The 15898-nt window shown below is 38.7% G+C and overlaps 2 protein-coding genes across 2 annotated transcripts in view; both read right to left on the reverse strand.

Moving 5' to 3' along the window:
• LOC138019040 (rap guanine nucleotide exchange factor 6-like) overlaps positions 1–8664 on the reverse strand; it is a 93003-nt gene extending 84339 nt beyond the window's left edge. Inside the window, exons 1-4 of the mRNA XM_068865701.1 lie at positions 8428–8664; positions 4399–4469; positions 1445–1501; positions 351–434 (exon numbers count right to left, since the gene is read on the reverse strand). Coding sequence (XP_068721802.1) covers positions 351–434; positions 1445–1501; positions 4399–4469; positions 8428–8526 — 311 coding nt within the window. The 5' untranslated portion in view covers positions 8527–8664. The remainder of the gene's footprint in view (positions 1–350; positions 435–1444; positions 1502–4398; positions 4470–8427) is intronic.
• Positions 8665–14052: 5388 nt separating this feature from the next.
• LOC138021463 (potassium channel subfamily K member 9-like) overlaps positions 14053–15898 on the reverse strand; it is a 12254-nt gene continuing 10408 nt past the window's right edge. The window contains exon 3 of the mRNA XM_068868347.1: positions 14053–15845. Within this exon, the coding sequence (XP_068724448.1) occupies positions 15519–15845 (327 nt within the window). The 3' untranslated portion in view covers positions 14053–15518. The remainder of the gene's footprint in view (positions 15846–15898) is intronic.

Genomic DNA, 15898 nt, shown 5'->3' on the forward strand with positions numbered 1-15898 from the left:
ACTGGAGTGTTAACTTTGTTTAGTTCACAGTTCGAACACAATTATGATATGTTTTTAGAAATTCTTCAGTAAAAAGTTCCTACAAATTCCATCGCAAGCCATCAGCATCGAGTTCAAATGTAGGAATGTACCATGGGAACCAAAGATGCTGATTGGTGGGTTAATCACACATCAATTAATTTTGTGGTTGGCATCGGAAGTTTGGATGATGGAAGCCTAAAGGCAGTTTGGCCATTAGTGCTTGAAGATGAATTCCTCAGAATTATGAAAATTGCATTAACAGTAATGAAACAACCCGATTGCTTTATTACAACTACAGACACAAGAACAATTATAACAACAAACTTCACCTGCTTCCTGGCAGATACATGCAGCCATCTAGAAAGACGCAGCCAGATAACAGAACATACCAACACTGTGCAAGATCATCAGCCCTGATTGACAAAACAAGGAGAGGAAATCTTAGATCATAGAACTGATTCAACCCCTGTAAAGGGGCACTCAGATTTTTGCTGAGGATCCATGTGTCACCATCAACAAAATCTCTTCACTTCATTCACCAGCAGTGAGTTTGTCCTGCGTCCTGTGTCTCTGACGCATAACAATAATCCTTCTACAGTATATAGACGCAAAATAATACATACAGTGTAGCATGCATCCTACAGGACACAACAAACTTCGTTTGCTCAAAGTTCGACAAGAAGAATGTACAATGTACTCAACAGCCTTGAGCAAGTGGAAGAATAAGAAAGACTGTCAGATTTATCAGCTGAATTATAAACCAACTTCTCAAGCCTCAGAGCTGAATTTGGTCTCGAAGCTGTTTTATTATGCTGAACATCTCAAATGTGAAAGTGCTTCCACTAAAATGTATGTTTCTTAAGGACCGTGCCTACTATTGTTATCGTGCATACGTTCTGCGCATCTAAAGATACCGTAAAGATTCATGTATAAGCCACACCTTTTTGCTTAAGTTTGGGGGCAAAAATCGCAGGTGCTGCTTATACATGAGACCAAGTGCTGCTTTCAGAGAGAGTAAACTTGCTTGTAGGGGTCACAAATTGAACTGAAAACCTTCAGTAACTAAAGATTAAACATATTGCAACCTGTAGTTGATCACTGCTTTCAGTGGTTAGAATTGGTGGCTCCAAAAGGAGCCGTTTGTTTGCATCTTAAGCCCTTATAAACCCGAATTTTGCTCGCAAGTAGTTCTTTCAAGCGTTTCATTTGCACTTTGTTTGAGCAGTTAAACTCTAACTGGCATGGAATCTCCATTCCTCCCCACAGCTGCTTATAATGTCATTTACGACTGCACTCTCAAGAATTTCTCACACCTAAACTTACAGTATTTGGGTTAGTACAACATTAATCTAGTAAGTTTCCTACAAGTTTAGGCTCCAAAAATAACCAGAAAGTTCTTTTCACAAATATCAGTCTGACTTACATGTAAAGTAAATGGTTGGAGTCCTCTGCTACATATCTTGCAGTTTCCGACATGGTTCTGAAATTAAAGTACCGGTAACCATTTAACGTCATTTAATAATTATGCGAAACCATTTTGGACAGCATGAGGGGTGAACACAAACAAGAACCCAAAAAAAAAAAAAATTTCTTAAGCCCCACCCCCCAATCCAGAACTGAAAATGACTAGTTTCACAAAAGACTGGAAAGTCTTCATGATATCAACTACTACAACAACTACATGTACTGTATGTTCAAATGTACTAGTACTATTCAGATTTCATCAACAAACTAAATAAAAAATTATATGCTAAAACCTTATATGTCTTCTTTGGAGAAGACAATTAAAAATTGAAGCGCAGCCAGGATTAGGCATATTAAAATACAATAAAAACGTTCTCTGGCTAAAAATTTTCAAAAAGAATATAAGCTTTCGGCTGTCGATCTACAGCCTTCCACGGATAAAACGTTGAATGTGAATTAGTGAAATATATACAGAAAAGGCGAGATAAAAATGATAAAAAGAACAGAGTAAAGGTATGAAAAATGGTGGCTATTGTTTGAAAAGAATTTTATACTGATTAGGAATCGGCTTAAAGTTATTGTCAGCATGCTTGGTAGAAGAGGTGTGCCAGGCCTCTAGAGTTTTCCTAACACGAAAAGAGCCTTTGTCTATAACTCGAGAATGGTTAAAATCAATGCGATGACCGAAAGACCACACATGTTTCTAAATGTATGACCCATTAGCACATGTTTTTACATTCCTAACGTGTTCTTTCTTGCGGGTTTCAAAGCAACGGCCAGTTTCACCTATATAACACCAATCACAATCGGCACAGGGTATTTTATAAACTACGTTGGGTTGGTGTTCAATAGCTGGTCTGAATTTAGGAGAAAGGAATTCTTGTTGTAAAGTCTTGAGGGGCTTATTTACAACTCGGATATCGTGTCTTCGAAGAATTCTTGTTAGAGGTTGCGTAACACCATTGATAAAAGGAAGGACAGCAAAACCGTTAGGGTTCTCTTGAGGCGTAAACCATTTAAAAAACATGCCAACCAATTCTTCAGGTGAAGGGATGGCATGTGTGGTTGGTTTGGAAAATTTCTGCTTTAAGATATTGGAAATAACAAAGGAGGGATAGTTGTTGGCTCGTAGAGCATCAAAGACGTGATTGATTTCGGTATTTTTCCCTTGCGGTGTACTTGGGAGTTTAATTGCGCGGTGTAGGAGGGTCTCAGCTGTGCTGATCTTGTGGCGTTTGTCGTGGTGAGAAGAAAGGTCTAAATATCTGTCCGTGTGAGTTGCTTTGCGGTAAACATGAATAGTGATCGTGTTATCCTTGCGAGAAACCAAAGTATCCAAGAAGGCGATCTGTTGGTCAGATTCCTCTTCAATAGTGAATGAGATGTGTGGATCGATGGAATTAAGTGTAGTATGAAAAGAATTAACAGCATCTCTTTTGATGATGCAGAAGCTATCATCCACGTAGCGAGAAAAAACATGTTAGGAATGTAAAAACATGTGCTAATGGGTCAAACATTGCGAAACATGCGTGGTCTTTCGGTCATCGCATTGATTTTAACCATTCTCGAGTTATAGACAAAGGCTCTTTTCGTGTTAGGAAAACTCTAGAGGCCTGGCACACCTCTTCTACCAAGCATGCTGACAATAACTTTAAGCCGATTCCTAATCAGTATAAAATTCTTTTCAAACAATAGCCACCATTTTTCATACCTTTACTCTGTTCTTTTTATCATTTTTATCTCGCCTTTTCTGTATATATTTCACTAATTCACATTCAACGTTTTATCCGTGGAAGGCTGTAGATCGACAGCCGAAAGCTTATATTCTTTTTGAAAAATTTTTAGCCAGAGAACGTTTTTTATTGTATTTTAATTTGGAGAAGACAGTTTGTGTTTTTTATTTCATTTCATTTATATATTGTGTAATGGTTGTGTAATGGTTACAAACTGATCAAAGAACAGGATCAAAAAATTTATAGAAACATCTTTTACTTACAAGATTAGGTCACGGAAGTAACTAATGTTTGGAATAAAATTTAATGTCTAAAAATTATTCAAAAACATGTTAAATTAATATTACAGAATCACTTATTTATAATTTCAAATTTCTGCCTTGTAAACATGCATTTACAGGGGTTTCAATAGAAGCCAGTTACCGGCGGTATACCGCCGTCTGTTTGTCAGAAATTTGCCTCTCGACCCCAGCTACTCCACTACCATGATTCACTCTAAAACCCTTGTAAAAGACTAGAGTGACTGCCGCTTAAATTGATTAGCCCAGGCATCTACTTCAAGTGTTATTGAAACCCCTGCATTTAGCTCCATCTTGAATAAATTATTATTATTGAAACAAGTTGTAGTTAGAAGCTCTATTGTTCTGACATAAAAAGAGCTGTAGTTGTATAATAACAATAAGGCGACTGTAACATGCCATAATAGTTATTCAAGATAGCAGAGCTCAGGAAGTTTGAGAATAAATAAATATTATTTTATTTTATCAGGATAAACACTTTCTTTCCAAAAAAAAAGAGGGCAAACTTGATTCCATGTCCACAATAGTTCATGCAATTAAAGTCATTTTTTGCTGGAGTGGAAGAACCTTCCCTTGAAAAAAAAATTGTTTCAAACACATGACAACACGATGTTATGCTCATCACCTTGACAGAGGAAAAATTTAAGGAATTGGCTTGCTGCTGAGTCAAGTAATGCAACTCAAAACGGTCCGCCAAAGCAGTCTTTTAGTTTTGCTATAAAATGAATCTTAAAAATTTGTTCCTGTAGTCTTTTTTTAAGTAAAACATTTTCAAAATAATTTGTAAAGAAAACAATCTATGAGTTTTTTGTTATAGTAGTATTTTATGCTGAAAATACTTTGATCAGTGTTCTACTTTGCCCTGCACTTATGACACTCACCTCACAGCAGACTGGGGAAGACCAGCCATTGCTTGCATTCCACATAAATAACAAAAAATGGTCTCAACATCCTAACAAGATCATCAAAACAACAGAGAACAAAAAAATGTTAACAAGAACCAGAGTGTAAGTACAACTTAAGTTACAGGGCTTGAAATTGCGACCAATACAGTCGCATTTGCGACTGAATTTTTTCCCTTTGCGACTAAAATATCTGGAGGAGTCGCAAATTTGCGACTTGTTTTCATCTTCGCTCTTTCGAAAAAAAGGGTTAGCAGTTGCCAGTTTGCTGCTCTTTTTACTAAAATAAATGAAGAAATGACAAAACTATTTTGTTTCTCGCCATGAGTTTTCTTTCAATCTGAAGATAGCGTAATTGTAGCGTAATTTCGCTGCGATGTTACGTGCACAAATCCGACAAATCCATTCCTTCGATATCATTCGCCATTTTCAGCGGTTTCTTTCAACACAAGTATTGTGGGCTCATATTTTGTTTTGCTACACCGCACAATGCAGCGCGACGATTTTGCGACTAAATTTTGCGAAATTGCGACTAACTTTTCGTATCTTCTCGCAAAATTGCGACTGGATTTTTTCGCTAATTTCAAGCCCTGAGTTATGTTCCGTAACACATATGGGAATTGAGGCTTATTTTTGGGCATGTAGAGGTCTTTCTTTGGTTGCTCTATACATGTATAGAAGAAGACCACTACCCCTAGAGGGTTGCCTATCAGTGCTCAGTGCCCAGTTGTTCAACCATACGGATAGAGCTATCCGCTGGCTAAATCACTATCCAGTGGATAAGATAGTGATAGTGAAACCAACTGCACTATCCACTGGATAGTGATTTATCCAGTGGATAGCATTATCCACCTCTTGAACTGGAGCCAGGAAGTTAAATCTACAAATATCAAAGGGTTCTTTGAATCCATCCTTGGTAAGCCTTTTGCCCCTTGGGAGTTTCCTTAGGAGAAGAAGGGACCCCATTTAGGGAGCTTACGAAACAGCGACGCCAACGACAACGACGACGCTACAAAATAATAAGTTTAGTGAGCAAAAACAATGGCTCTGCACGCTCTGCACGTGCATTTTACATTTGCGTACATTTATTTGCCGTCATGTCCTAAATGACGAAGTGAAATGATCAAATTCAAGGTTCTGTGGAGTGCATTAGCACATGACGATGAATTTTCAGTTCTCTCTCTACGCTTCCAACCCCCTCATACCAGTTTAATTCTTCGACAGTTATTACACATTTTTAACGCGATACGGCATGAAATAGCTTTGTAGTGATATGAATAACGCTAACTTGTATTTTTAAATTAAGTCCTCGTAGCCGTCGTCGTCCTCGTTTCGTAAGCTCCCTATTATCAACACTAGTATGTAATGACAAATTATTATGAGGTTCACGTTTGCATAAATTAACAATTGGGTCGCAAAGGGGAGGATGGGTGCAGGCCTGTAGAGAAACACCCAAGAGCTCCTGGACACTATTGATGGAGACTGTTCCCATGGCTGGCAAATCCTGTCAACCCATCCATGAACCCCCATGTGGCATGAGCAGGCACCTGTCACACTGATAAAATCATTGGAAAAGAGGAAGGGTAGGGAGGGGAAATGCTAATAACTACACCCAAACTAAAATTGCCAATGCTTGAAACAGATTCCTCAACCTGCTCAAAAATGGGATAGCTACTGTATTTACTCAATCGGTAACGTGTACCACCTTCGATTAAACACCGCAGAGGGAAGGAAAAGTACCCACAATAAACATGACCCTCAAATAAACGCCACACCCAATCAGAAGAATGCGGCATTTATTGCAGGATTGTAAGAAAAAAACAAGTACTCATTAAATTTCCTGAATGTTGATCACAAGCCAGAAGATTACCATTCTATCTCAGCAAAAGAACGACACGTTGGAACTTTAAACACAATTCTGTTGTCAATAATAATTATTTACAAATGATCTATACTAATTTTTGTCACTGATTTAAGAAATGATTTTGAAATAAATGCCACCCTTGAATAAACGCTGCATCTGACATGCTATAAATATAAACGCTGCCGCATTTAATCAAGTAAATAGGGTACATGGGCATTAACCCTTTGGCTCCTAAAATGGCCACATATTGATTTTACTCTGTCTAATGCAAGATTATTTTACTTGTTGTCTCTAGGATGCGTTTGATTGACTGCATTCTGGAATAGGAATATGTGAAATAGAAGTTAGAAATCTTTCGTTTTTAGGGTGATTCACATTAAAATTTACGAACACCTGCTCAAATGCTATTTTAAACATATCTTTATCATCCTTGTTACTTTTTAATTCATCATTCCACATATTCACATTCTGGAACAGGGACAAAAGGGTTGGCATGTGGGTCCATAAAGACTTTGTTTCCACTATTTGTTGCAATTGCTTATGCATTCACAAATTGTTTCTGATAATAAGTAGCAAGTTGTAGACTAGAGTACACGTTTGAAAGCTCCTACAAGTACAGTTTTACAATCTAAACAGATACATTTGAAAAAAACCGCAACCTCCAAACTATTAGCACATGCTTAATAAGCCTTTGCCTGTCAAGGGCGCAAAATAATTAGTTTCATCAATGATGCAGAATACTGCAGAATCAATAATGCAAATACTCATCTTATGCCAGGAAATGTTACCTCTTAATGGAAAAAGAAGGAACAGAAGGCTTAAAACTGGTACTTGCAGTTGTAGTCATAGCCCAATCTCAAGATTGCCAAGGCTGCTGCCTAAGAAAATTTTAAAGGGGCCCTCAGAGCTAAACGCTGAGAACTTAGGAGCCCAACATATGAAGTGAAAGGTGTTGCTGTGAAAAATTATGGAGCCCAGAGCTATTCTTTGGGAGCCCCAGGCTACTGGTCTCCTGTTAGGCAACAGCCTTGATTGCTAATGTGTTAATGAATTATGAATGATAGAGCGAGTTTCAATCGAGTGTCGTAAAACCAAAACCAAAGTAATTACTTTGGCCAATCAAAAAGGAAGGAGACAATCCAGTCAACCAATCAAAACACACGCAACAGCCACGATTGGTTTTGGTTTCACTTCTGATTGTTTGAAAAAGTGGCGCGAGAACCTTGAACCAATCAGTGAGTGAAGTAATGCAAAACCAAAGTAATTCGCTAATTATTTTCGACACTCAATTGAAAACCGCTCTATTCTGAGCTCTGAACTTTCAATAAAATGTGGGGGAGAAGAACCTGGATCTGATGTAACCCTGATATACAATGAACTAAATATCCCACATGATAGAATCTTGGCACTTTGTTGAAACAAAGATCAACTACTGTATATCTTTATTTTGATTATTCCACATAATTTATTGCATTAAACACCTTAATTCAATAGTTGTTTCGAATTTGGCACAATCAGACCATTTGTAATCCCAATGTACATACATGTACAGATATTGACAAGCAATTACAGTTAAATAAACTAAATCAATCACCTTTTGTTTTTAAGTTCCAAAAATTTTGCTTTTTCATTGATAACCAAAACACGAACAAAATTTGCTTTAAAGATGAATGTCGAAAATAACCTTAATAATTCCGTGGTTTAGTCCTTCATTGATAAACATCGACTGTGTTTACCGTGACGAATTAACAACAGGACCAAAATCTACATCGAAATGAGCATTTCTTTTAGCTTGTGAGAATGTGGTTATCAATTTAAAAAAAATTAGTTAAATTACAATGCTAAAATACTACAGCTGTGAAATTCCCCAGTGATTAACAATAACCACAAATTGCTTTAAAATCAGTTCGTACCTTAAACACAATTTCCTGTCCACTTGTTGCAATATATCCACTTCATCAAGCGTTGACTTATGATCGATTTTCTTCGCCCAGAATGTTTTACTTCAAAGAAGCAAATATTAAAACTATAGCGACTACTTTGGACAATATAGTCGTCAAGTTATTTTATTGCCCTGTAAACTTGCGACTGTAGTTCTCGTGAGGCTAACTTATGAAACGTACAACGTCGACTATTTTACCTACCTCGTTTGTTCGGTGCTCGACTGGCTTTCGAAGACAGTTTATAAATTGCGAATTGTTGTTCAAATTTTCACCAAACGCCATGATCTGATGTTGGTACATTCACCCGGTAGGAAGTCTTGAATGTATAAAACGCTGGAGCTCGATTTTTGTACGTACAATAAACAAAGAAGCAATCTCCTTATCAGAACTTGGAGCCATACGTGAGGTGCGCAGAGATGAAATTACCGCACATAAGTTCTTGCATTCCAAAAATGTGAAGAAACTCTATCTGCAATCATTCAACTGAACAAATCGTACAAAAACAAGTTTGCGTGTTTACATTTCTTCGGGAAGAACAAAATGGCGCTTTGTAAATAAAACAGCTCAGATCAATCCGAGATCTTTCTCAAACCACCAAACCGTCTCCAATTGATGAAAGCCCCTGTGTTGAGATCCTTATCCGTACTTTATTTCCACCCCAATCAGAAGTCAGTTCATCGAAAATAAACGAAGTCTCTCCTTGCTTCTGTTCCAGACAAGATCAGCCGCCTCGAGGACAAAATCAACACTGCATTTCTTGCATCGCCTGCAGTTTAACACAGAGAATCAAGTCACAAAGTCACTAAAGACTCTGATTTACAGTAGACTACAATTGTAGATTTCCTGAATCCTGGCGTTTAACTCACACTCGCGATAAAAAAGCTGTGATCCACATATAAATCCAAGAATAGCCAATAGTACCTCGCCGTAATTGAGGAAAATGCAAATAGTTTACTGCCGATTTTTTTAACTCTTAAACCTGGTTAAGGACCCAAACAGTACAAATATTCACAACCTCCTGTCTTCATTTTTAAACAATCTAACAAACATAAGTAAGCTTTAAGCCTTAGCTTAAATATTAAACGGGATAACGCGAGAACAAAAATACCGAGCCGTGAACATTTAGCTTCCAGTGGCGGTGCCGTCTTTCCAAATTCACGCGAAATTCACGAACGCTATGGGCTGAAAGACAACTTTGGTTCACTACGTTAATGAAATCTAGAAAATATGGCCTTTACAAGGTTCATAAAATTATCTACCATTACACAAACCACAAAACGAATTTCCTTCATACCGCAACCACGACAGGCGTATTCAGTTTACGAAAGATTTCTTGTCTTCTCGTGTCAACGGACAAAAGATCGACTCACCTGTGCGTCATAAAGAGAAACAGAACGAATATATCTAAAACGTTGACTCCACTTGCTGAATTTCAAGTCCGTCTCGATCGCTCGCAATATGGTGGTAAGTTTTGACAAATTTGCATGCCAAATTAGCGGAAGTCAAAGTGATCAGGTGATCTGTTGCAAGAATAGACTGGTGCCTAGACTCAAGTTTACCGGAAGAAATAACTAAAATAGGTCCGCAAAAATAGAAGAATCCTTCTGTGGAGACTTCTAAACCAAAACCACGAAGTTAAACAAGACAGGAACTTAAAACAAATCAAATTAGATCTACTTACGTCGTCCTAATAATAATGAAAAAAAAAAAAAACCAACACACAAGATAAACATTTGGCGAAGATGCTTCTCTTCATTTGGATAGGCAAGAAACTAAGAAAAGAATGTAAAGACAGAACCCAATTTTTTTAAAGCTCAATCAGAGGATATACCTGTGATGTTTAATTTTTTCATTTCGTATTCTTACACACTAACGTTGTATTTCGGCGTGCAAGTTTGAATCTTATTTCTTGATTTTTGAATAAAATTATGTCCTATTTGTATTTAAGGACGTTCGCGCGAAAATTTTCCAACATGATTTTTTTCTACAAATTTTACCATTGAAAGATGATGAGTTAGTGATGTCAGAAATGTAAAAAAAAAATGGGCGTCATCGACTTCGTTTTGGAGAGAACTTGCCCGGAAGAACACTCTAAATCTGAAAAAATCCGGCTTCTTTAGCGAATAAGGCCACAGTGTCTGTAAGAAAAGTAGGGGTCACCGAACATCCAAGATCATTAAATCCAAGCAAAGCTATAGCAATGGCCATCTGCCCTATCATTGTTCATTTTAGTACTTAGCGCACGCGCTCGATGTATGACGTGCATGTGAATTTGCGTGCGCTTTAAAGATGCGCAGTAGCAATTGGCGCTAACGTCCTTAAAAAAAAGGGAGAGGATCTGCGCAGATTTTTCACAAACGTAAAAATGATAGATTGAGCAGTTGCAGGAAGAAATTTTACACTTCGTCGAATAGTATTTTAGTCATAATCCAGCATTCAAAACCTGACAGCTGTTCAAGCAAAGAGTATAGAAAAAACGTCCTCTGCGGACGAGGACACGACCTCTGATAAATTCGCTAAGAAGAATTGAACGATGCACATCATGAAGTATTGTTTCTTGTTTCAATAGCGCACTGTACAGCAGTGGTGAAATCTTGGGTCATCCAAACTCACTGAGAAAAAAGGGAAAAAATTATTTACCAGTCCACCCTTTTTACTTAAGACTCTGGCCACAGTTTTTCCTATTCAGGCCAATCACCTGTTCCCTGCTAGCAGAGGTCTCCTTTCTTTTGCGATCGCCGGGCTTACGAGTACGCGGGAAAAGAGACCACTGCCATGGGTCGAACCTCACTATGTTGCGCATGCGCGACGATTACTTAGCAACCGAATCCTCACGTGATACTTCATGTTGTGTGGGTTCACTTGACAACAACGTGAACAACTTTTGCTGTTGCGAGGAGAGCCTGAAGAAATATATACTTTTTTACTCCCTCTTCCTCGATCCCTTAGATTGAACTTTAAAATGGAATTGACATAACATTTATCTAACAGTAGCAAACTTGACGCGAACTGTGCTTCGCAAAGTCGTTATTGCTTTGATCATTAGCTTTCATTGGCCAAAAGGCCATTTTCGAGTTCATGTCTGCCTTCTCTTCAAAGCGAGTCTAAGTGCGAAGTTTTTGAGATGGTAATAGGCTGATTTAGCAACAGAACGGTAACGTCAGTGGCGACGTCGCGCTCAGCAAAAGAACAAATGAGAATTTAGAATACAGAAGAAAAGAGTGGAGTCTACTCTATTCTGAATTCTCATTGGTGTTTTTTCTGCGCGCGCCGTCGCCACTGACGTTCCCGTTCTGTTGCTAAATCAGCCTAATTAGTTCCACTTTACATCTGAATGAAAACTAATTTTCATAACAAAAGCTTCGCACTTAGACTCGCTTTGAAGAGGAGGCAGAATATCAATTCGGGAATGGTCTATTAAATTAGCCTTTATTAGTCTTAATAGGTCCGCAATACGGATATAAAATAGAGTACAGCGTAAGAATGTTTCAGCAGAACTACGATACAAAGGGCTTTCCTCAACGAACAAACATTTCAAAGTGCACGCCAGTTTTTTACTTAAGGTAGCATTTGATGCATGATTTATTTACATTTAAAACTATTTTTACACTAATCGCAATTTGTTTATTGCATTTCACTTCATTATATTTCGACTAAACCGTCAGTTTCTTTTCATTTCGTGTCATAAGCATCCTATACTGATTTGATTTACGCCTCTTACTTTTACAATATTTCTCTATTTCAGAATAAAAAACTCGGATTATTCTGCATCATTCTGGGGAACTGCAGTTCCGTCGTGGTTTTTGCTATAAAACTCGCGACTCATTCTTTTTTGACGTCTGCATATTATGTATGTAATTGGTTGGGAAAACCACAAACTGAAATGCCGTGAATACATCACAGCCAAGGAGTTCATCAAGGGGACCCTCTGTCTCCACTAATAGGACATTTGCATGATGACGCCATTTGAATACAAGTACCAAAAGCCTACAGGTTTTGCTTGTTTAATTTTATTTTTCCCCCGTTGGGAATACAAAATTGAAATACGAAAAGCAAAACAAACTGAGTTCTAGTAGTTGTAATCAAATGACGCTATCGTAAAAGTTGCTTATTCCTTCAGAGTGAACTTATTTTTAGGAACAGGTTTTTCCCGCGAAAAGTATCATTTTCCCCTTGACGCTGAGATAGCTCTGTTTTAATTGGCTTTCACAACAGTGGGTGCGCAGAATCTCTCTAGGGAGGCGATCTATAAACAAAACTATTCGGGAAAGGGTTGACTCCTAGGCCAAGAGAGTGTCTAATCGGCGTGGGTGGGTCGTGAGTGGTGAGTCGTGGGTCGTGTGTCGTGGGTCCGAGATCCTCCATGTATACACGTCATGTATACATACTTTTAACCCTAACCCTGACCCTAACCCTAAACTTTAGTCTTAGGCCGGGCAATTGCAAATTTGGACCGAGCACTCAGGGAGCTGATATATATATATTTTTTTTATCTTCAAACCAACACGACCCACGATCCACGACCCACCCACCCACGCGATTTAGCCTCACCCCTAGGCCAAGTATGGGAGGTATATAGGCTCGCCTTGATGAGCTCCTGTCCCCATACTTTATTCTCCTCAGTTCTTGTGGAGAAAACTAGAAATAGCCATATCTATTTCAAAAGGATAAACAAATCGTTGTAGTCTCTTAAAATGATCTCTGTTATACCTGCAAAAAGGTTAATTTTAGTAAATAACTATTTGACAATCTACCTTTTAAATACTTAATTAATTGGTGATTTATGGAAACGGGATGGTAAACATTGATATAAAAGAGGGACTTTAAAAAACCTCAGACCCCACTTTTTCCAAAGGCCGAATAACTTTATCCAGTAAATTAGTCACTACTCAGAGCATAACTGAAATAGCAATGTTTCTCGTGACGTCATCCATTGTTGTTAATATGCCAACCGGAACCTGATTGGCTGTTGAAACAATGCCTTTTTTTTCCCGTGGTTGGCGTATTTGAATATCAAAAGAAATGTGATGTCAATGTTGGTAACCAAGAAATATCGCTATTTATTAAAAACTGAACTATGGATATCAGATTTTCAGCATTTTCATTGGCTCGCCGGACACAGGCAATCAGTTCATATACCTGTTGTACCTAATGTGGTCAAGGAACGCGTCAGCAATAAAGCGAGAATGAAAACATTTTTGCAGCTCTGAGAAAAAATGGCCGGCAAAAGCTGTTTTGGACCGGAATTATCCGAGGCAGAAATAGATGCTTCAGTGGAAGAGCTGTTGATCCAATCGTACACTCCTTAACTTAGATTTGCTTACAGTGTGCATAGCCATTGTTGCGTGAGCAGATACTGAAATCTTTGCATAGATTGAAACTGTCAGATAGTGAATTATCCACCGGATACAGTTTTCTGGCCTTTGAAAAACTGTGGCCAGGATTATTCAAAAGCTCTATCCACCGCGACTAAATCCATATTCAGAGGATAAGTGCTTTCAAAACCAATTCTTAATTTTCTCTAACGCGATCAGCGGAAAATTATTGGTCAAACAAAAGAATGCACTTACGCGAGAGAAAAGGACTGAATGGCCGCCGCTTATTTATTAACACCACCTGGCATCATCGTTTCCAGGGCTTTTCCGCTCTCGATCCCGGCGGAAAGCCCTGGGAACGAGAAACGTGCTTCATCAGTACTGGTCGGTACTGGTTGGTAAGGACAAAACGGAATCACAAATCTCAAAACACAAAAACGTTAAAGTGCCCCTTTTTCTTTGGATTTAAAAACTATGTTAACTGAACACTAAGCAACCAACGTTTTAAGCCTTCATTTCAAAAAGACACTCGTTTATTTTCCTATTTAATGGTCCGCCATTACTAACTTTACGTTCTTGAGAGAGCTGGATCGAGGAGAAAATCACGTCAAAGGCTCACTAGTTTAAGAATGCAATGCATGTGTACCCCGCAGAATTAATATGCAGCACGGGCTTTCAGACTTTTAAACTCGCGTTTTGCGTATATAATAAGTTGCATTCACACGCTGAAATTTTAAGATAGCGAGCCTTTGACGTCACTTTTCCGTGGATATAAGTCTCTGAGGTCCAATCGGTCAGTTTTGAACGTGAGTAATGGCGGACCGTGAAATGGAAAACCTACGCTCAAAGTAAACGGCCTTTGGACAAAAATCAAAGCTCTATTCTAATGCAGACAGTTTGCGTTTTTTGTTGGTTAAAAAAGGTCGCCACTGATCACGTGGGAGAAAATCAAAAATAAAATTTGTTTGCAAAGATAGGTTGGTACAAGATGGTCGCTGAAAAAGATAGTGACATTTCGGTACATACTTTTTACAAGATTCTGAATTTGAACATTTTTGAAATTCTACGAGATTATTACCACTAGATTTTAACAGCGGTTCTCTATGAATCTCTGGGCTCACCAAGGAGAGCTTTGGCTTGTACCTTTGATAGTACTTTTTGACACTTGCACTTTGGCCTTCTGCCTGCGTTGCAAGTGCTGAAAAGGAAGGGAAAGGGGCTGGAAGCCTGGGCTCTAAACGGGAGGGGACTGAAGAGAAAGAAGCATGATATGTGGAGGTGAGAGAGAAATGTGGGGTTTGGCTGCAAGAGATCTCTTTGTTTCTTTCCCAAATCCCCTCCCATCTCAAGCCCTCCTTTTATTTTACCGCTTTTCCCTCCCTTTCAATGCTCGCTACGAAGGCTTCTTGATGGCGGTGTGCACTTCCGACTTGCAGACTCTGTGGTGACGCGTTGGTAAGCAGCAAATCTCCCTTGTTGAGATGTGAAAAGTCATGCACATTCCGCAGCAATCACGTGGTACTTCCAGGTAACTAATTATTGTCTTCACATTGTGTCCGTGCTGTTTATGCTCTGTGATCGTTTAAAAGGTTCTTTCAGAACTCTTTTCGCCTGTGTGGCAGCTTCTTCCGAGATGAATCAATTTATTCTATCCTATGATGAATCATTCCATTTGTTCCTATAATTATCTCATAACGAGACTATTCCTCATCTGTCCCGTGATTCATTACACCGTGTCCCATCGCTAGTAGTTTCTGCTTTTAGAACTCCATTTTACGTTTTCCCCGTTTTCTGAACCAGCAGACTGAAAATAGCTGGTATCGGTCGTATCGTGGGCTCCTAACCTTCCAAGGCCATCAGTTGTTTTGTTGCCTTGGTTACCTCCTTCTTTTTTGTCGTTTCCATGAGGATTGCAGCACTCTGATCTCATTCAAACTTGATCTTAGATCTCCTCTCCTTCTGACTCACCTCCTTTCGTCACCTGTCTATTGGTTGCTGCGCATTTTCTTTCATTTCCATAATTTCATTTTTCAGCCTACCATTAATCCCCATCGTTTTAACCTGGCCAGGAAAGCCATTCTGAATCACTCCGCCCTTCTCAGTCTCTTCGACGGGTGAAAGTCCATCGTTATGTATGTGTTCTTCGCTTATTTGCCTACTATGTATTTTACCTGAAGAAACTCTTCTTTCGATTTCGAGCGAGGCCTCTTCTCGAGGATTTAATTGTTCGTTTTCCACAAGAGCTGGAGAGGGAGCTGGGGACGAGCGAGGCGTTGGAACTGGTGTGATCTGGACTTTAACAACCTAAATGTTAAGGTAGACAACATGATTATAAGCATAATAATATTCCATTTCAA

The sequence above is a fragment of the Montipora capricornis genome, chromosome 10 (assembly GCF_036669925.1).
Source record: "Montipora capricornis isolate CH-2021 chromosome 10, ASM3666992v2, whole genome shotgun sequence".
In the NCBI taxonomy this organism is placed as follows: Eukaryota; Metazoa; Cnidaria; class Anthozoa; order Scleractinia; family Acroporidae; genus Montipora; species Montipora capricornis.